Genomic DNA, 16851 nt, shown 5'->3' with positions numbered 1-16851 from the left:
TCTTTAGACAAGTTCAAAATGAACATTTTGTTTAAAGAGACGTGTTATAATTGACTTAACCGTAAGTATTTTTAAGCAAAATGATAAAGTTCACCCAAGGTTTTTTAGTAAGTTAGTAAAAAATATTTAGGGGGCTGCTGGTTGGGTTGGAAGGAGGGGCCTTGGTGAATGGGGAGAGCAAGCAAAGGATTGGAGAGGCTCGGGTTACAGCACGGCTGGGGGGCAAGGGGTGGATCGAATTCACAAACAGTGGGGATATACGCAGTCATTGAAGAGTGAGCGCACTTAAAACTGCGGTACCCGGCCCAGAGCAGAGAGCGCTGAGTTTCTGCTGGGGCCCGGTACTGGATACCCTTTTTTACCCGTTCCAAGGTTGACTTTATGACGGCTCGGTAATCGTGGGACTCCTCTCCTCTCCATCCACATAACGATTCTGCATGTCTAATATTTAGATATGTTCAGGTTTGTGGACTCCCGAACATTAGTGCTGCTTGCAGCAACGCAAGCCATTCTATTAGCTGTTGTCAAATGTCAAGAAGCAAATGGCAAGTATATTTTTATTCTTCTAAAAAATGATAGTTTTGCATGCATCAGCGAATTCGTGTAAAGTAAAAGCGTGCTTAGTTTTGTAAAAACTTTTCAATTGGAAATTCGGTGAGAAGATAACTGTTTTGAAATCGTTTAGCTTTTTAATTTTAAACGTTTGCGGAGCTTTGAAAGTAACGGGGGGGGGAGTCATCTGTGAAAATTATTCATTTCCTTGAGATGTGGTACCGATGTGAAATCTTGACACTTTGTGAAGTTAAAAGAAACGGTTGGATGTTTTTTATACCCTGAAGTGGTTGGGTCTTTGAATGAGGCTGGGATGAGAGTGGATTCGGGAGCAGTGTCAAAGTGTGAATCGATCCGGAGTGGGATAGTTTGAATCAGTAATACCAGCCTGGGAGACTCTAATCCGGTAGAATTGAAAATCAGGACTCCCACCTCCACCACCTTCCCCCCCCCCCCCCCCACACACACACATCCATGCATCGGCATTCAAATATGCATTTTAAAAATATCTTCAGCTTCCAACTTCTGATACTCTAGTTTGGGACCCAAGAGCAAGCAGTAGGTTGAAATACAAATTCAGCAGCCTGTCTCGTGAATGTATTAGATGGATAAAATAAATTGGAAGTTTGAAAAGAAAATACGTTAAAACATTCTCAAAATATATAGAGTGTGCGAGGAGCTGGACGAGTGTTTCATCTTGGGAGGATTGTTTGAATTCCCCAGCGAGGCTGCTGATGCTGAGATCAAGACAATAAAAAAACTCGACTGAAAGAAGGGGAAAGGAATGGCTCCTGTGTCAAGTTTTGGCAGCCAAACCCATAACACAGGCAGTGGAGGCGAGCGAGGGGAAAGTAAAAAAACACTTTTACGGTAGGATGGCGTGAGGATAGATAGAAACTGTAAGGCAGATTGATAGTTGGCTAGGCTGGACAGGGCTGAGGGAAGCCCCTCCTCCAGAGAGGCCCAGCCTCGGGATCAAACAATCTTGCCCAAGACTCTTGACAGACTGCTATTCACGGTAACACAAGCCTCTGGAGAAAGAGGGACCTAGATCACTTGGACTAACTTTAGCATAATCGGAAGATAATATCCACATTTCCTATTGGAGTTGTTTAATTCAACTCGATTCACGAATTGTAGCTAAAATTATAAATTTATATTTTATTCCACTTGTTAACCTCGGTTATCCTGATTCTGCATCTATCGCAGCATTTAAACGACTCCCACATTTATTTTGAAGCTTAAAATGCATTCGTCTAAACTCAATAGCAATAGTAAAAACTCCAGTATCTTTTGTAATAAAAACTAACAAGAAAGGACAGGTTTCTATGTTACTTGATACGGTCTAAGTTCTTTCTACCCCTGTCTGTTCGGGCGAAGCCAGTCACTATCGTTTTACAACCAATCAACATTCAGGGGGCTCCAGACACCAATCCCTCACCATACCTCTAAAAGTTTTAAACACCTGGCCAGGATTAGCCGGATGCAATGTGTCTGATCCTTGGTTGTAAGATTAGAGACTTTAGTTTGTATGGAGAGGTGAAGCTAATTTGAAAGCAGGGAAAGAAAACAAATCTTTGTAAATTTGATCCAAAATAAAATTAGAATTGCAGTTCAGATGGATTTGGAAAGACATAAAAGGTTAGCTTCTCTTTTAAAAACTGTTTATATTATAGCGTGGCGAGAAAGCACCAGATCGTTATCAGACCCCCCCCCCCCCCCAACCTTCAGTCCAGAAATACAAGCAACACTTCAGAAAAGTGGAGCTAGTAAACAGTGATATAGAAAGTCCTGCCGTCTAAGGTTGACCACTAACCACACCTTGGCATACTTCAGAGCCCCTAAACCCAGATGTTGTGAAAGTGACCTTGAAATTCGTGCAAGAAAATCTCTCGCTGGGTTTCTAGAAACGGATAATATATTTAAGTTGCTAATTATTTTTCATATATATATTATCAATATTATGTGCAAATATTTGGAAACAAGTTGAACGTAAAGTACTATAAAGTTTCCTGAGGGTGGTTAATTTCGGGTTATTTGTTTCTGGTAGTTGGACTGCATTTGAGATACGCATTGGAATGCAAACAAAATCTGGATGTGAGCAGGTTATGAATGATGCTTTTGTGTCTCTGCTGTTTGCCTAGGAGAGACTGAGAGTTGTGTGTGTGTTGGATTGATTGCAATCCCCTTATTATTTATTTAACCTGGTCCCGACAGTAAACTGTGATTCGGCGACTCTGTGTCAATTGAGAATGAAATCTATTCATTCGGTCTGAGGGTCTAGCGGGCTCACACATGGGAGTGAACCGGATTCAGAACGATTAATTGAGTACACACTAGAGGCAAGCCTCATACCTGCGACTGCAAATTACTGCCTTACATTAACATGTTTCGAATATTGATGCCTTACGGTTTGTAGGGTATTGTTGCTAATTTTAAACCGTTTTGCATATTCATATATCCACGTTTAATGTTCTTATATGCCTAAAATCACGTTCTTAGCTTCATTCACAATAAATAAGCAGCACACTGCTCGATTGTATGTCAATTAGCAGTCGAGCTTTGTAACTAGAACATCGAATGAAATGTAGTGGTTTCAATAACGTAATTGTAAAACCTGTTGTTATACCGCGATTTGATTGTCAGTGTTGTGGGGATGGGGGAGAGTAATGCAATGGAGCCATCTGGTGGAAATTGTGCGCAGTTTCTTGAAGCTACTTTCATCATATTGCAAGAATTTAAACTGTGTGTAAATTTAGTAAATTAATGCAGTTTTTAAAATTTCTAATTAAGATAATTTATTATCAAATACTTACATTTCTATACTACATTTTATTATGTATTTTCTAACCTTTTTCTATCATGCTGACTTTCCATAGTCCGCTAAATATTGTTATATTGTAAAATAATTAGCTTTGAAAGCGTTAGACGAGAATTTGTTTTACAAATAAAATGTTTAAATCCAATAGCTTCAAAATTTAAATCCAATAGTACAGAAACTGGTAAATGTTTTACCATGTCGCCTATTTGTGACTAACAGATATCTTGCCCTCTCTTTCTCTCCTCCGTCCGTCATTCACTTACAGAAGACCTGCAAGTGAAGTGTATTCAAGACGGGCAGACATATAGTGACAAAGATGTGTGGAAACCCGAGCCTTGTAGTATCTGTGTCTGTGACAATGGGATTATCCTCTGCGACGAGATAATCTGCGAAGATTTTAAGGATTGTCCTAATCCTGAGATTCCTTTTGGAGAATGCTGCCCTGTCTGTCTGAACAACCGAGCTCCTCCTGTCGATCGTAATTTATTTATTTTTTTCCTTATATAAATAAATTACTGTAAATTCCCCATTTATGGACACAACCGCCAGGGTCCCCTGGAAAGATTTGTCCATTAGTGGCTGCTGTGTTTTTAAGCAAAAAGGTGAAATCTGTATTTGTCTTATACTTTCTATTTTGTTGTATTTTTATTCATTGCTGCAGTAAGTTCAAGAATAGTCTGAGTTTTGCAAGATATCCCTGATCAATGGATATTTAGAAAATGATATTTTTGCAATTAACTCTTTTCTTATCAATGCCCCATATTTGCCTTGTGCCCAGTCCTGAAATAAAAGCCAAGTTTCGAAGGAAGCCAGGTCCAACTGAGTGTCACACTGTTGCTTTCATTTCCGAAAGCCAACTTCATCAAATTTCAGCTACATCTCAAGTGTGGTTACCTAAAACACCGATTATAAAGTACCTGAGCTCAGCAGAAGAAATATGCAGTCCTCACTTCTTATTTCATGTGATTATGCAAATGGGGGCAATCCTGAGATTAACATCAAAAATTCCTGTGATTCATTTGTTCTTTTGAAATAACTCAAGTGTTAGCTATGAATTACTTGGTAACTTCTACATTGGCTACAAACTCAAAATTGGGGACTTTCCTTCTGCACATATGTGTGCAAATCACAAATTTCAATTTGTAATTGTCAAATCTGCAGCTGTTCTTCCAGTTTTCCCCAAATGAGCTGCATACTGTTGGTCACTGTACAAAATGAGATGAACTCAGGTACAATTCTTTGAACATTCCTTACTGCTTGCACCAGTGAATAAAAGAAGCAAAAGAGAAGTATGAGATCTTTTTAAATCAGATTATACCTTTTTTAAAAGAATTATTTGCTGCAGATGTTTAAAGATAGATATTCAATTATGCTTATCATCTAGCCAAGCCTTAATGCCGACAAAGCAATCTTGTTTTGCCAAAAATGCTGACATTTAGAAGCATTTTTTCCCTACAAAATAAATAAACTCTGCTGGAGGATTAATCATTACTTGATAATTTGCTTTTTAACAGGTCATTCTGCTACCAGTTTTTTTTAGAAATTCTGATTTATGCTTGCTGTTTTATTGCACTGAATTGTGCGTACTAAACAGACATTGATCTGATGTTTGAAGAGTTAAACATTTATTATCTGGATGGGCAGGCATTGCAGTCATAGCTCAGTGCCAGTCAAAAGCAAGTACACACCATGCTTTGTGCATGGCATTACCTCTCGCCATTATGGGAAACCAGGGCTGGGTTTTTATAAATACCTCCTCCTAAGCTAGGGCAGTACCTGTTAGTCTGTTAATGGTGCATTATGTAAATATGAATAGAGCTCTGATTGAAGATGCTGTTTAACATTTTTTTTTCTTCCCCCATCACACACAGGGCAAAGAGGTCCGAAGGTAAGATATCACTATTAATGATTTTACATGTTTAGATTGACTTAAACATCAAGTGTCCAAGCCTGAATGTTAACAGTAGAATTAAAGTAATAGCATGCTCCATCACACCAAAGCACAGTTTTTTTTTATCCAGGCCAGGCATATATGGAATGATCTAGTGCAAATGATTCAATGAACAGAGTCCCTGGTACTCATGCCGCAACTGAACCTATAGAAGTGAATGGATTTGCACTTTTTATCCTATCTGAAATTCATTATCTGGGTCTATGCAGATGAATTTTAATAATTGTTGATTGACAGGTTTATAGTCATTGCTACTTAGTGTGAAGGGTGAGCAGCAGGTTTATTATACAAAGCTGGAAAGAAAATTATTTTAATGAGAATAAGTGAAATGTTAGCTGACTGACTGACATTTGCCTCTGGCGAACTGCAATGCAAAAGATAGACTATAATATTATCTACATTCAGTTCACCTGGAGCAGAATCAGAAAGCAGCCAGAGGAGTCAGTACAATATAATGATGCTTATTAAATCATGTCATTCCTCTTCAAACAACTTTTTGAGCTAATGAACATTCATGCACAATACAATTCCAACAGAATAACCTACACTTACCTGGGTACAGTCTTTGACAATGAGCCAAGAAAACTCCCTTGCACAAGCCTGGGTACAAATACTGATTCAAAACTGTAAGCAGTTACTGATCCACACCCAAGTAAAGTCACTAACCTTTATCAGACTATATTCATTGATCCTCACCTGAGTAACATCACCGATCCTTCATGCACCACAGCTATTGGTCCTAGCCCAAGAAAGGTCACAAACTTTTCTCAGAATGCAGTCTTTATACTTTTATTGATCCTACCCTTATTAAATGATTGACCTTGCATGGAGTAAAGTCAGTGATCCTGTCATAAATAATGTAGATGACCATTCTCTGCCTGCAGTCATTGGCACTGACATGACATGTTTAAATGATTTAGAAGGAGGCTATTTCTGCCAATCAAGTTGATACCCACTCACAGAGTCACCTCAATCCCACCACAGATTTTCCCTGTAATTTATACTCCCCACATTCCCATCAACCTCCATGCCCCTGCCCCCCCCCCCCCCCCCCCCCGATTCTACCACTCACCTAAACACTAGGGAAATTTACAATGGCCAACTAATTACCAGTCTTTGGGATACAGGAGGAGACCAGAGCACCCAGGATAAATACAAATAGTCACAGGGAGGATGAGCAAACTCCACACACACAGCATCCGAGGTCAGGCTTGAACCTGGGTCTCTGGAGCTGAGGCAGAAGCTCTACTAGCTGTGCCACTGTGCTGCCCTGTGCCATTTCTTGATAATAGCAACCACTGCCCTGACTACATTCATGACCCTGCCCTGACCACACCCACTGACCTTGCCCTGACCACTCATTGCCCCGCCCTCTGTACACACACTGACCCTACCCTCTTCTACACTCGCTGCCCCTGCCCTCTCTACACTCACTGTCCTGCCCTGTCCACAGTCACTGACCCTGCCTTCTCGACACTCACTTGCCCTGCCCTCTCTACACACACTGTACTTGCCCTGAGTACCCTCACTGTCCCTGACATCACTGCATTCACTGACCCTCTCCTGACCACACTAACTGACCCTGCCCTAAGTACACATTACGTTCCTGCTCTGACCACACTCACCAACCCTCTCTTGATCATTGTCAATGACCTCAACCTGGCTTCAGATTATAACCCCATTTTGACTGTTGTTACCGATGTTGACCTGAATATGATTGTTGACACTGCCCTTAGTAATGTTCCTGTGTTTTTCATGAGTACCACCATTTACTCTGCCCTGGGGAACCACAATTTTCTTGCAGTGACTTCAGACACTGATTGTGTCCAGAGTTAAATGACTGTCCCTGTCCTGACCATAGTCATTGATCTCGACCTATTAAAGTGCATTTTCCTTTTCCAGAGTGCATTCATTGGTCATGGTCCCGTACTGTGAATGAGACAGTATAAAGTCTTTTCAACAACATTGTTCCTGGTACCACTTTTGACCTTGCTCAGGTGCAGTCATTAATCCTGTCTTTAATACCCTCTCCAACACTGTCCTCATTAATGTCAGTTCTACTCTGAGCACATACTAGCCCTGAACATAGTTTTGTCACAAGACAGCACCTTGAGTGGAATTGCCTTGAATTCAATCACTGTTGTAATTCAATCACAATTACAAATAGTGACTGCACTAAATATAGTCTTGGGCTTTCCCTTGCATACAATTACTGACACTACTCTCAATGTATTTTTCAAAGGGAAGAGGCAGTACCTATTCTAACAACCCACTGAAGAAAGCTTCAATAACCCCTCCCTTTTTTGTCACCTGTCCTTAAAATTTCTGACATAGGTGTACCAGTTAATGCATAATTAATGCAAAAATGTATGTGCTCCCGGAAATGGATTAAAATGGAAAGTTGCACAATATATGAACATGTAGATGCTGCACTTAAAAACACACATGAATTGAAAGAAATGAGCTCAATTATAAACAAGATAATGAAATATTCAGCAGGTCAAGAAATATCTATGGAAAGAGAAAAAAGAATTAACATTTCAGGTTGAAACATTTAACTCCTTTTTCTCCCAAGAATGCTACCTCACCTGCTGAGTATTTCCAATATTTTTTGTTTTTATTACAGATTTCTAGTACCTATAGTTTTTTTGTTTTGGAAATAAGCTCTAAGATGCTCTATGATACCAATGTTCATTGTAACTATCGATGACCTTTTTTTTTCCAAATTATTTTTAGGGACAGAAAGGTGAACCAGGGGACATTAAAGATGTAAGTTACATGCACACTTTTAAATATCATTGAACATTCTGTTAATTTCTCTGCTTTATTGTGGATCATACCCTTTTACGACAGCAGCTGTTGCATTAACTCACTGAAAGAAATAGTTGTATATGGGCATTTAAAAAAAATATTTGCTGCAGCATTTATCAGGTCAAGAGACTGACTAAAGAGATTTATATGAAGGCCTTGAAGACTTGGCCCTATATCTCTGAATAATTGTCAGATTGATATAAATAATTCATGATTGCACTTAAATATTTTGTACAATTTAAATGTCACTTCTTAAATATTTACTTACAAGATTTTTAATCTTGCTGAATTATTAATCCAGCAAGATTGATGATTGCAGATCTTTACTTATTTTTTTTCTTTGTATTTCCCAGGTTGTAGGACCAAGAGGACCTCCAGGCCCACAAGTGAGTGTCATGTTGAAAGACTCCTTCCAAGTTTTATGCCAACTGTTGGAATTTTAGGAAGCATTTTGAATCTTTTAATAATTCTTCTTTGCTTTTTCCTTAGGGACCAGCTGGAGAACAGGGAATAAGGGGATTACGTGGAATGAAGGGTGAAGCAGTGAGTGAACTTTGTATTTCTTGTTAACTAGTTCCATGTAATATAATAACTTTAATAAATTAAGTATCTCATGCTATCTGGAGTGCAGCAGAAATCAGCAAAAGGAAGTCTCTAAAATTATCACCATTAAGAAGTGGACGTTAAAGTATTTCTTCAATCGATAGCACATTCAGATGTATTTTCTGCAGTCTAGTGCATGATTTTAATTTTCTTTTCTAATGTGGAGGTATTTTTACTTGATTTTAGGGTGTACCTGGTCCCCGTGGTAGAGATGGAGTACCTGGGACTCCCGGCAATCCTGGACCACCCGGGCCACCTGGAACATCTGGCATGTCTGACTTTGGCGGAGTAAGTACAACTCAACCATCAGGAGGTTAACCTGTTCTTCAATGTGCAACCCAGTCCCTCTGCTGCTCAGGTCTGAATTGTATCACAGTTAGGTTTATGCATTCCATTCACTCTCCCCCTTTAATATTTAACATTTGTATTTAGATTAGAAAACAATTTAAGATAAAATGGACACTTGCCCATTGGGTCCAATTTGGGGCTTTGTGATTCTCTGTCATCCAGTGCTACATACAATCTTCTGTAAGAGCGAAGCTGTCTCAGCACTCCATGAACATGTAAGAAAAAAGAGAGGTGAAGGCCAAGTTTTCTGTCAAATCTGTCCCACCCTTAAATGGTGGAACTTCTGTACTTTGTGCCTGCACATCACAACCCCCTTTCAGGAATTTATTTGTCTGTTGGAGGAATCAAATCCAAGCCATTCCACACATATACACTTTCCCAACTAGAATCACCTGACAGAATGTTTCCCTCACGTAACCCAAGGACACTGAGGCCATTAAGAGCATACTTACAAGCTAAGATCAACCAACTCAGCATAGCCAGGGAATAGAATTGGAGATGCTCATTTTCAATTGATCAAATGCATTTACCCATAAAAACATAACAAGCCAATGTAAAATTCTAATCCATCTCTCTGAATCTGTCACATGAACGCATCTTCTTTTATACAGCCTTGATCTTCTAATCTCTTTCAGTCATGAAAGGTCATTTTATTTCAAACTGAGGTTGTCATAATGGAGACATTAGGAATACTTCCTCATAAATTTTGTCTTTTATTAATCATATACCCAACTTTTTTTTGGTTGCATGCATTTTTTTTTAACAAGCTTAAACTATTTCTCATAAATTACATTCAGATGACTGGGAGGTTTCAGAGAGTATTAGCTCTGACTGCTCAGCTTTAGAAATCTACACAGTTCATACCACAAGGACCTTCCACATGTGAGATTGATAGTAATGAAATTATGGAAATATCAATTAGCTGAGCCTGTAACAGCTTTATAAAGAAACAGCAGAGACAGAAATGAGAGTTATGTGAACAGATTTTATTCTTCCATTAATTACCTTAAAAAATGAGTTATTTTGACAATTGAAGCAGTCAGTTTAAATGTGTTAAATGTTAACAAAAGAGCCCATTTATCTCAGGCTTCTTAGAAATGTCTCAAAATATTTAACATACAATGAATTACCTTAAGCACAGTGCTTTGTAGTGTAGAACGTAGGTAGAAACATCAGCTACTTTTGCACACAGTAAGATTCCACTAATAAAAATGAGACCAATGGCTTTGATGGTACAGCTTAAAGAAAGAAAGTTTGCTTGACATTAGGTAAGCTTGCTTGAAAGGTAAATTTTAAGAACACAGGAAATCACAAAGAAAATAAATTGAATTTAATGGCAAGATTGTTATGAGGGACAGTGCTTCAAATTCTTTCTGATGTATGACACAAACTTAGAAAGTGACAGCAGAGTGTTGAAGGAGTATGTAGCTCATAAAATAAACTGTAAATTGATGAGTTGCTGGGGCAGGAGTGCAATAACAGAAGATATGGTTATCTCATTATGTTACTGGCTGTTACATAATTAACTCTTTTTCTAAATAAAATGAACCACTTCTTCTATTCTGCCCTACAAAGTGCCTCATCCTCAGTTTCCTACTCCCCGCTTTGTGTGACGAGAATGCCAATTTCCACCTATCCAGGGATTGTTTTGCACCCTGGGCTCTCAACTACACAAGTATATATCACATCAGGCCCAACACAGAGTGGAGACTTTTGTCTCAACTGTCCAGATTTGAAGCCAGATCCCCTGTGGCTAAAGAATAAAATGCAGATTCATTAGGTTAGCTATTTCCCTGATAAATTCTCCCAAACAATGAGTTGAGACTTTGTGACATTCCTGTGATATTATGCATGTAGACCTGAGGTTTCATTCATTCTGGTGTTTCTGCATAAGATAACCATATTAAGGTGAGGAAACACAGCCACCTAGCTAATTCAAGTTTTTGTTTTACTTCAACAGAACTTTGCTTCTCAGATGGCACGAGGGTTTGATGAGAAAGCAGGAGGCGCTCAGATGGGTGTCATGCAAGGACCAATGGTAAGAAAGACATTTATTTTCTAGCAATATTCCAGGATTGTCAAAATTGTATTCACTTGATACTTCTGGTCTCTATTGATTGTAATGAAATAGGTTTTAATCAAACAATTAATATTGCCACACATTTAAGGCTAGATATCTAAATCTAGTTATATAATGAGGTGATACATGCAATGTTAAACTAGCACCTATTCTGTGTGAATCTCTCAATTCCTATACATCATATCTCCCTATATCTCCCTGTCTGTACATAAACTCCCATTTCCATTTATATTCATATCCCCATCCATATATATCCATAATTGTCTGTTCCCATGCACACCCATCCATTATTTTCTTTGGCTTCTCATTCTGCAGGTTTGTGCACATACTTTGCATCCACTTCTTTTGTTACCCCTGTCTATTTCATTACCTAATCATATTTTGTTGCCTTTTACTTTTCCAGGCAGCAGCAAACAGTTTACCTTGTGGTAACTCATTATACTGAGGCTTCTAACTTCCGGTGCTAATTGAAGGACCCTGTCACAGGTCCTTTGTGTCCGGCTGGTTTTCGATCTCTGTCTGTATTCAAAGCTCAAACACATTTTGTCATCGTACATCACAGAAGCTTACTTTTCATATCCAATCTAAAATTCAGGAGTTTCTGCTCAATTACACTGACTGCTTTCAGCACAACTCACCTAGAATCATACAAACCAGTGCAAAAGATTTAAAAAATTAAAGTACAAATTCAAAATAAGTGGGGAGATAGTTTTGGCGGGATTGCTCTGACAGCATAGACTCAGTGGGCTAAATGACCTGTGTCATAAGGATATATGAGATATGAGAGATACACATTTTGAGCAAGTTGAGTTTCAGTAATATTTTCAGCTAGATTAAAAAACATTGTGCTAAATGCCAACACCGCTACAAAACTGGCTTTGTCCCAAACTATATTAATTACCAATGCAAGTTTCAGCTAATTGTGACACTTTGCAGGCCTTCAAAGAGGGTCTTAAAATTCATCTGTATTTTAGGTACATTTTGAAAGTTTTTTTTAAACTTACTAAGATGCTAACTAATGTACACCAATGTGTACTGGTAAATGGTTCTGTATTGGCTTTAAGGTCATTTTCACCTATTCAAAATCAGTTTACTCACAGTTTTAAAAAAATACTTCCTTATTGTGCTGATAAGGTTTTGCATTCAGCAATATGTAGGTAAATTTGGGTGGAAACCAGAGGGAGAAATACTTCCCAATTGCATATGACATAGAAATAATAGGCCACTTACTCATTTTAAAGTTTAACCAAAATTCAAAGTTATTAAATGCCTCTTTTGGAATTTGTACCTTTTGCTGAATGTTGCCATTACTTCACCCGTCTTATGTTATGAGACTGTTATATAGCAATATATTTTGTCTACTTGTTTCAAAGTCGACCCGCACTTCTGTAATGAATCAGACAACAGCAGAACCAAAGAACTTATGATAAATGCTTTATTAGTTTTCGCTAGCGGGAGTGGGGGGATGTATTTTCATACCATTCAATAAATGGTCAGTTTTTGGGGGCCACCTTTATTTACCATTGTAAGTCTTATTTTTCAGCTTTTATTTTCAATCCATATTTAAACTGGTCTAATTTATATTCTGAAGGACCTGTTGTATTTAATTTCCATTTTGTACCTGCCTTCGGTACGGTATAAGATTCATAAGCATTTCAGTTTTCCATTGAAGTTGAATCCAACAAAGTCCTCCAGTCTGCCTATTAAAAACAATTCAGAATATACTTAACACAATCAAATCCAGGTTCTCCATTGACTTTTTTACATTGCATTAATCCAATTTGAACTAACTTTTATAATTTCCAGCATATCTAAATAATGTTATTCTGACCCTATGTTTTCTCATTGGTTGTATTTTTTTGGCTGTACAACTATTGTTATTCCAACTTGTAAAATACTTATAGAATAGGGTAATTTTAGCAATCTAGCTTGTTCCACAGAGGGATGGGAATCCAAGTTAGGGTTACAGCAATGCCCCATGATAATCAGAGGATGGGATTACAAGAACTTTGCACAGGGATCAGGGGGAAAGGATGAGCAATGTGCCAATGGGATTATGGGATAGAGATCAATAAAGACCCACTGTGGTCATGGAATAGGAATTAGCAATATCCCACTGGAATCATGGAATAGAGATCAGTGTCTCACTGGAGTCATGAGATAGGGATCAGAGGTTTTCCACTGGGATGATGAGATAGAAATCAATGGTGTCTCACTGTAACCATGAGATAGGGATCACCAATGACCCATTGGGATCATGGGCTAGGATTCAGCAATGCCCCTCTGGAATAATATCATAGGGGTCAGTGCTTCTCCATCGGGATTATGGGATAAGGATCAAGGTTGTCCCACTGCAACCCTGGACCGGGGATTAGCAATATCAAACTGGGATACAAATCAAAGGTGTCCTATTGGGATCATGGGATAGTGATCAACAATGTCCCACTGGGTTCATAGGATAGGAAATAATAATGTGCCACCAGAATTGTGGGATAGGAATCAACAATGACCCATTGGGATCCTGGGATAGGATTCAATAATGTCTTGATGGGATCATGGAATAGAATAAGCAATGTATTACTGAGATTACTTATCCCTGTTCGCTGATGTCCCTTGGAATCATGGGATGTGGATCAGCAATGCCCCACTGGGAATAAGGGAAAGGGACCAGTAATGAGCTACTGTGACCTTGGAATAGAGATCAGTGATATCCCTCTGAGATCATGGGATAGGGTTCACCAATGTGTTGCTAGGATCATGGGATTGGGTTGGAATGGTGTCCAACTGGTGTCATAGACTAAGGATGAGCATTGTTCCATTGGGATTATGGGACAGAGATCTGAAACGTGCTATTGAGCTGAAGGGATAGGAATCAGCAGTGTTCCACTGGGATCATAGGATAGAGATCAACAATATTCCATTGGGATCATGGAATAGGCCTGAGCAATATTCCACTGGGATTGTGGCTATGTTTCATCACTGTCACATTATTATCATGGGAACGATTCAGCAGTGCCCTACTAGGATCATGTGATGGAAATCAGCTATGTCCCACGGTGATCATGGGCTAGGGATCAAAAATGTACTAGTGGGATCATGGGATAGGGATGAACAATGTCCTACTAAGATCTTAGGATAGGGAGTTTCCCACTAAAGAGATCAGCTAAGTTGCACTAGGATCATGTTTAGTAATTTATTCCTGGCACCTTAGGGTAGGGTCCTGTAATATCCCACTGGAATCATGAGATTGGGATCAACAATATCCCACTGGGATCAAGGGATGGAGATCAGCTGTGTTTCATTGGGATTAATATATCCTCATGGCATAGAAGGAGGCCATTCAACCCATTGAATTTATGCTGGCTCTCGGGAATTCCATCAATCCCATTTCCCCAGTTATTTACCTGTAACTTATTCTTTCTCACATGCCCTGATTTTCCTACCACCCACTTACACCAGGGGCAATTTACAGTGACCAATTAACCAACCAACCCGCACGTCTTTGGGATGTGGGAGGAAACCGGAGCACCCGGGGGAAACCCACACAGTCACAGGGAAAACGTACAAACTCCACACACAGCACCGGAGGTCGGGATTGAACCCAGGTCTTTGGAACTGGGAGGCATCCGCTGTGCCACTATGTCCTCTAAGAGATAGGAATCACCAATGTTTCACTGGGATCATTACATAATGGTCAGCTGTGTCTCTCTGGGATCATGGGACAAGGATTAGCAACATCCCTCTAGAAACATGGCATTGGATCAGCTGTACCTCACTGCAATCATGAGATTGAGATTAGCATTGACCCACCCAAGGGATCATCTGTGTTCCATTGAGGATCATGGGATTGGGTTCAGCAATGTCCCAATGGGATCATGGGATGGGAATCTACCATGTTCCTCCAGGATTGTGGGATAGGGTTTTGCTAAGTCCAATGGAACGTTAGACAACGGTTATCAGAGTCCCATGGGAACATGAGATAGAGATCAAAAGTGTCCCTGGAACATCATGGGACAATGATCATGTCTCCAACTGGGATCATGGGATAGGAATTATCAGAGTCCCCCTGGGATCATAGGATAGAGATCATGGAGTTGGGTTCAGCAGTGTCCCACTGGTATCATGAGATAGTGAGCAGCAATATCCCACTGTGATGGTGGGATTAGAACCAACAATGTCCCACTGGGACATTGGAATAGGGATCAGCAATTTCCCACAGGGATCATGGGATAGAGATCACTGGTGTTGCCCTAGGATCATGGAAAAGGGATCATCTGTGTCCCATTGAGGATAATGGGATTAGGTTCAGCAATGTCCCACTGGGGTCATGGGATGGGCATCATCTGTGTCTAGTGAGATCATGGGATATTGATAAGCAGTGATTGTCCCTTAGGGTCACAGGGTAGGCTCACCAATATGTCATTAGTGCCACAGGATAGGGAATAGCAATGTTTCATGGGAGAGGGTTGCAGCAGTGTCCCTTGGGGTTCATGGATTAAGGATGAACAATGTCCCACTGGGATCATTGGATGGGGATCAGCAATGTCTCACTTTGGTCATGGGATACAGTTATAGCTGTGTCCTGCTGTGATCATGGGACAGCAATGTTCAAAGGCAATCACAAAATGAGATGTATGATTCAATAAATGTCCCATCAAGAGGTTCGGTTTTGTGAATTAGTCTGCAAAGTTAAGAAAATAGGTATTCCTCTCCGTTCATTTATTCTTCAATCAATATTAAGCCTTTTCTACTTCTACTGCCAATCTTGTCTAGTTTCTTTTTCATCCTTTCTACTTTAGCAATACTGTCACAACATGGTTCATGTGATTGAAGTTTCTTAACCATATTCTCTGGCCTCATGATTTTATTGGCAGGGACTTGCCAAAGCCATGAAACTGAATTTGTCAATATAATCCTTTTAGAGAATTGGATAATTTTCTGCACATCACTTTCCATGCATTGTGAAACATTTCTGTTAGTATGCAGGCATCTTTACCTGTCTTTCCTTGAGTGTCTTGTTAGTTTCACCTTATATACTTTTAATACATCCCTAACCTCATTCCATTCCTTGCCCTTATGACCTTTTTGATTTGAGCACTGTTCCAAAGTTGCTCCAGCACTTTTCTTTCTGTATCCTTTTTAAATTCTTTAATCTGTGATTCAGTTCCACAACACTCCTCTTTGTGTGCTGATCCTTTTTAAGACATTGGTGTTAATCCTTAACAAAGCTGTGTTTTTGCTGACATTCCTGAGCTTTATTTTGTTTCTGTTGTGACTGGAGCTGTTGTGCTCGGAATTGTAGTCTGCCTCAGGAATGCTTTCAGTAATTTTCTGTACTTTGTTCTTTCCATGTATGTAACCTCCCTCTGCATTGCCTGTCTGTATCACATTCTCCGATCTTTCTCGCCCTACTTTAGCATTCATGTCAGTGATGCCATTATGGCTTTTTACCATTTTCTATTCTAATAGCATCATCTTTATAATATGTCATTGATGTTTGAAATTGAATGATGTTCAGGTTTAATAATTGAACTTACAATTTCACTAAAATTATCCTGTCAGAAAAACACCAATCATCTCTGAGATATTTGGTTAAATGGTTTTCACACCATATGACCCTGACACCCAAATACACACCACAGGGCATGGAAATTCTTTAGCAGGTGAGAAGTCATCCTTGGTTGT

General features: G+C 39.3%; 1 protein-coding gene across 1 annotated transcript in view; it reads left to right on the top strand.

Annotated features, from left to right (window-relative positions):
* The first annotated feature begins 290 nt into the window (after positions 1 to 290).
* Positions 291 to 16851, top strand: part of LOC127566863 (collagen alpha-1(II) chain-like) — an 82435-nt gene continuing 65874 nt past the window's right edge. Inside the window, 8 exon segments of the mRNA XM_052009361.1 lie at positions 291 to 545; positions 3639 to 3851; positions 5245 to 5261; positions 8061 to 8093; positions 8489 to 8521; positions 8625 to 8678; positions 8925 to 9026; positions 11047 to 11124. Coding sequence (XP_051865321.1) covers positions 455 to 545; positions 3639 to 3851; positions 5245 to 5261; positions 8061 to 8093; positions 8489 to 8521; positions 8625 to 8678; positions 8925 to 9026; positions 11047 to 11124 — 621 coding nt within the window. The 5' untranslated portion in view covers positions 291 to 454.

This window comes from Pristis pectinata, chromosome X, assembly GCF_009764475.1.
Source record: "Pristis pectinata isolate sPriPec2 chromosome X, sPriPec2.1.pri, whole genome shotgun sequence".
Classification (NCBI taxonomy): Eukaryota; Metazoa; Chordata; class Chondrichthyes; order Rhinopristiformes; family Pristidae; genus Pristis; species Pristis pectinata.
This window is presented reverse-complemented; position numbering and strand designations above follow the sequence as displayed.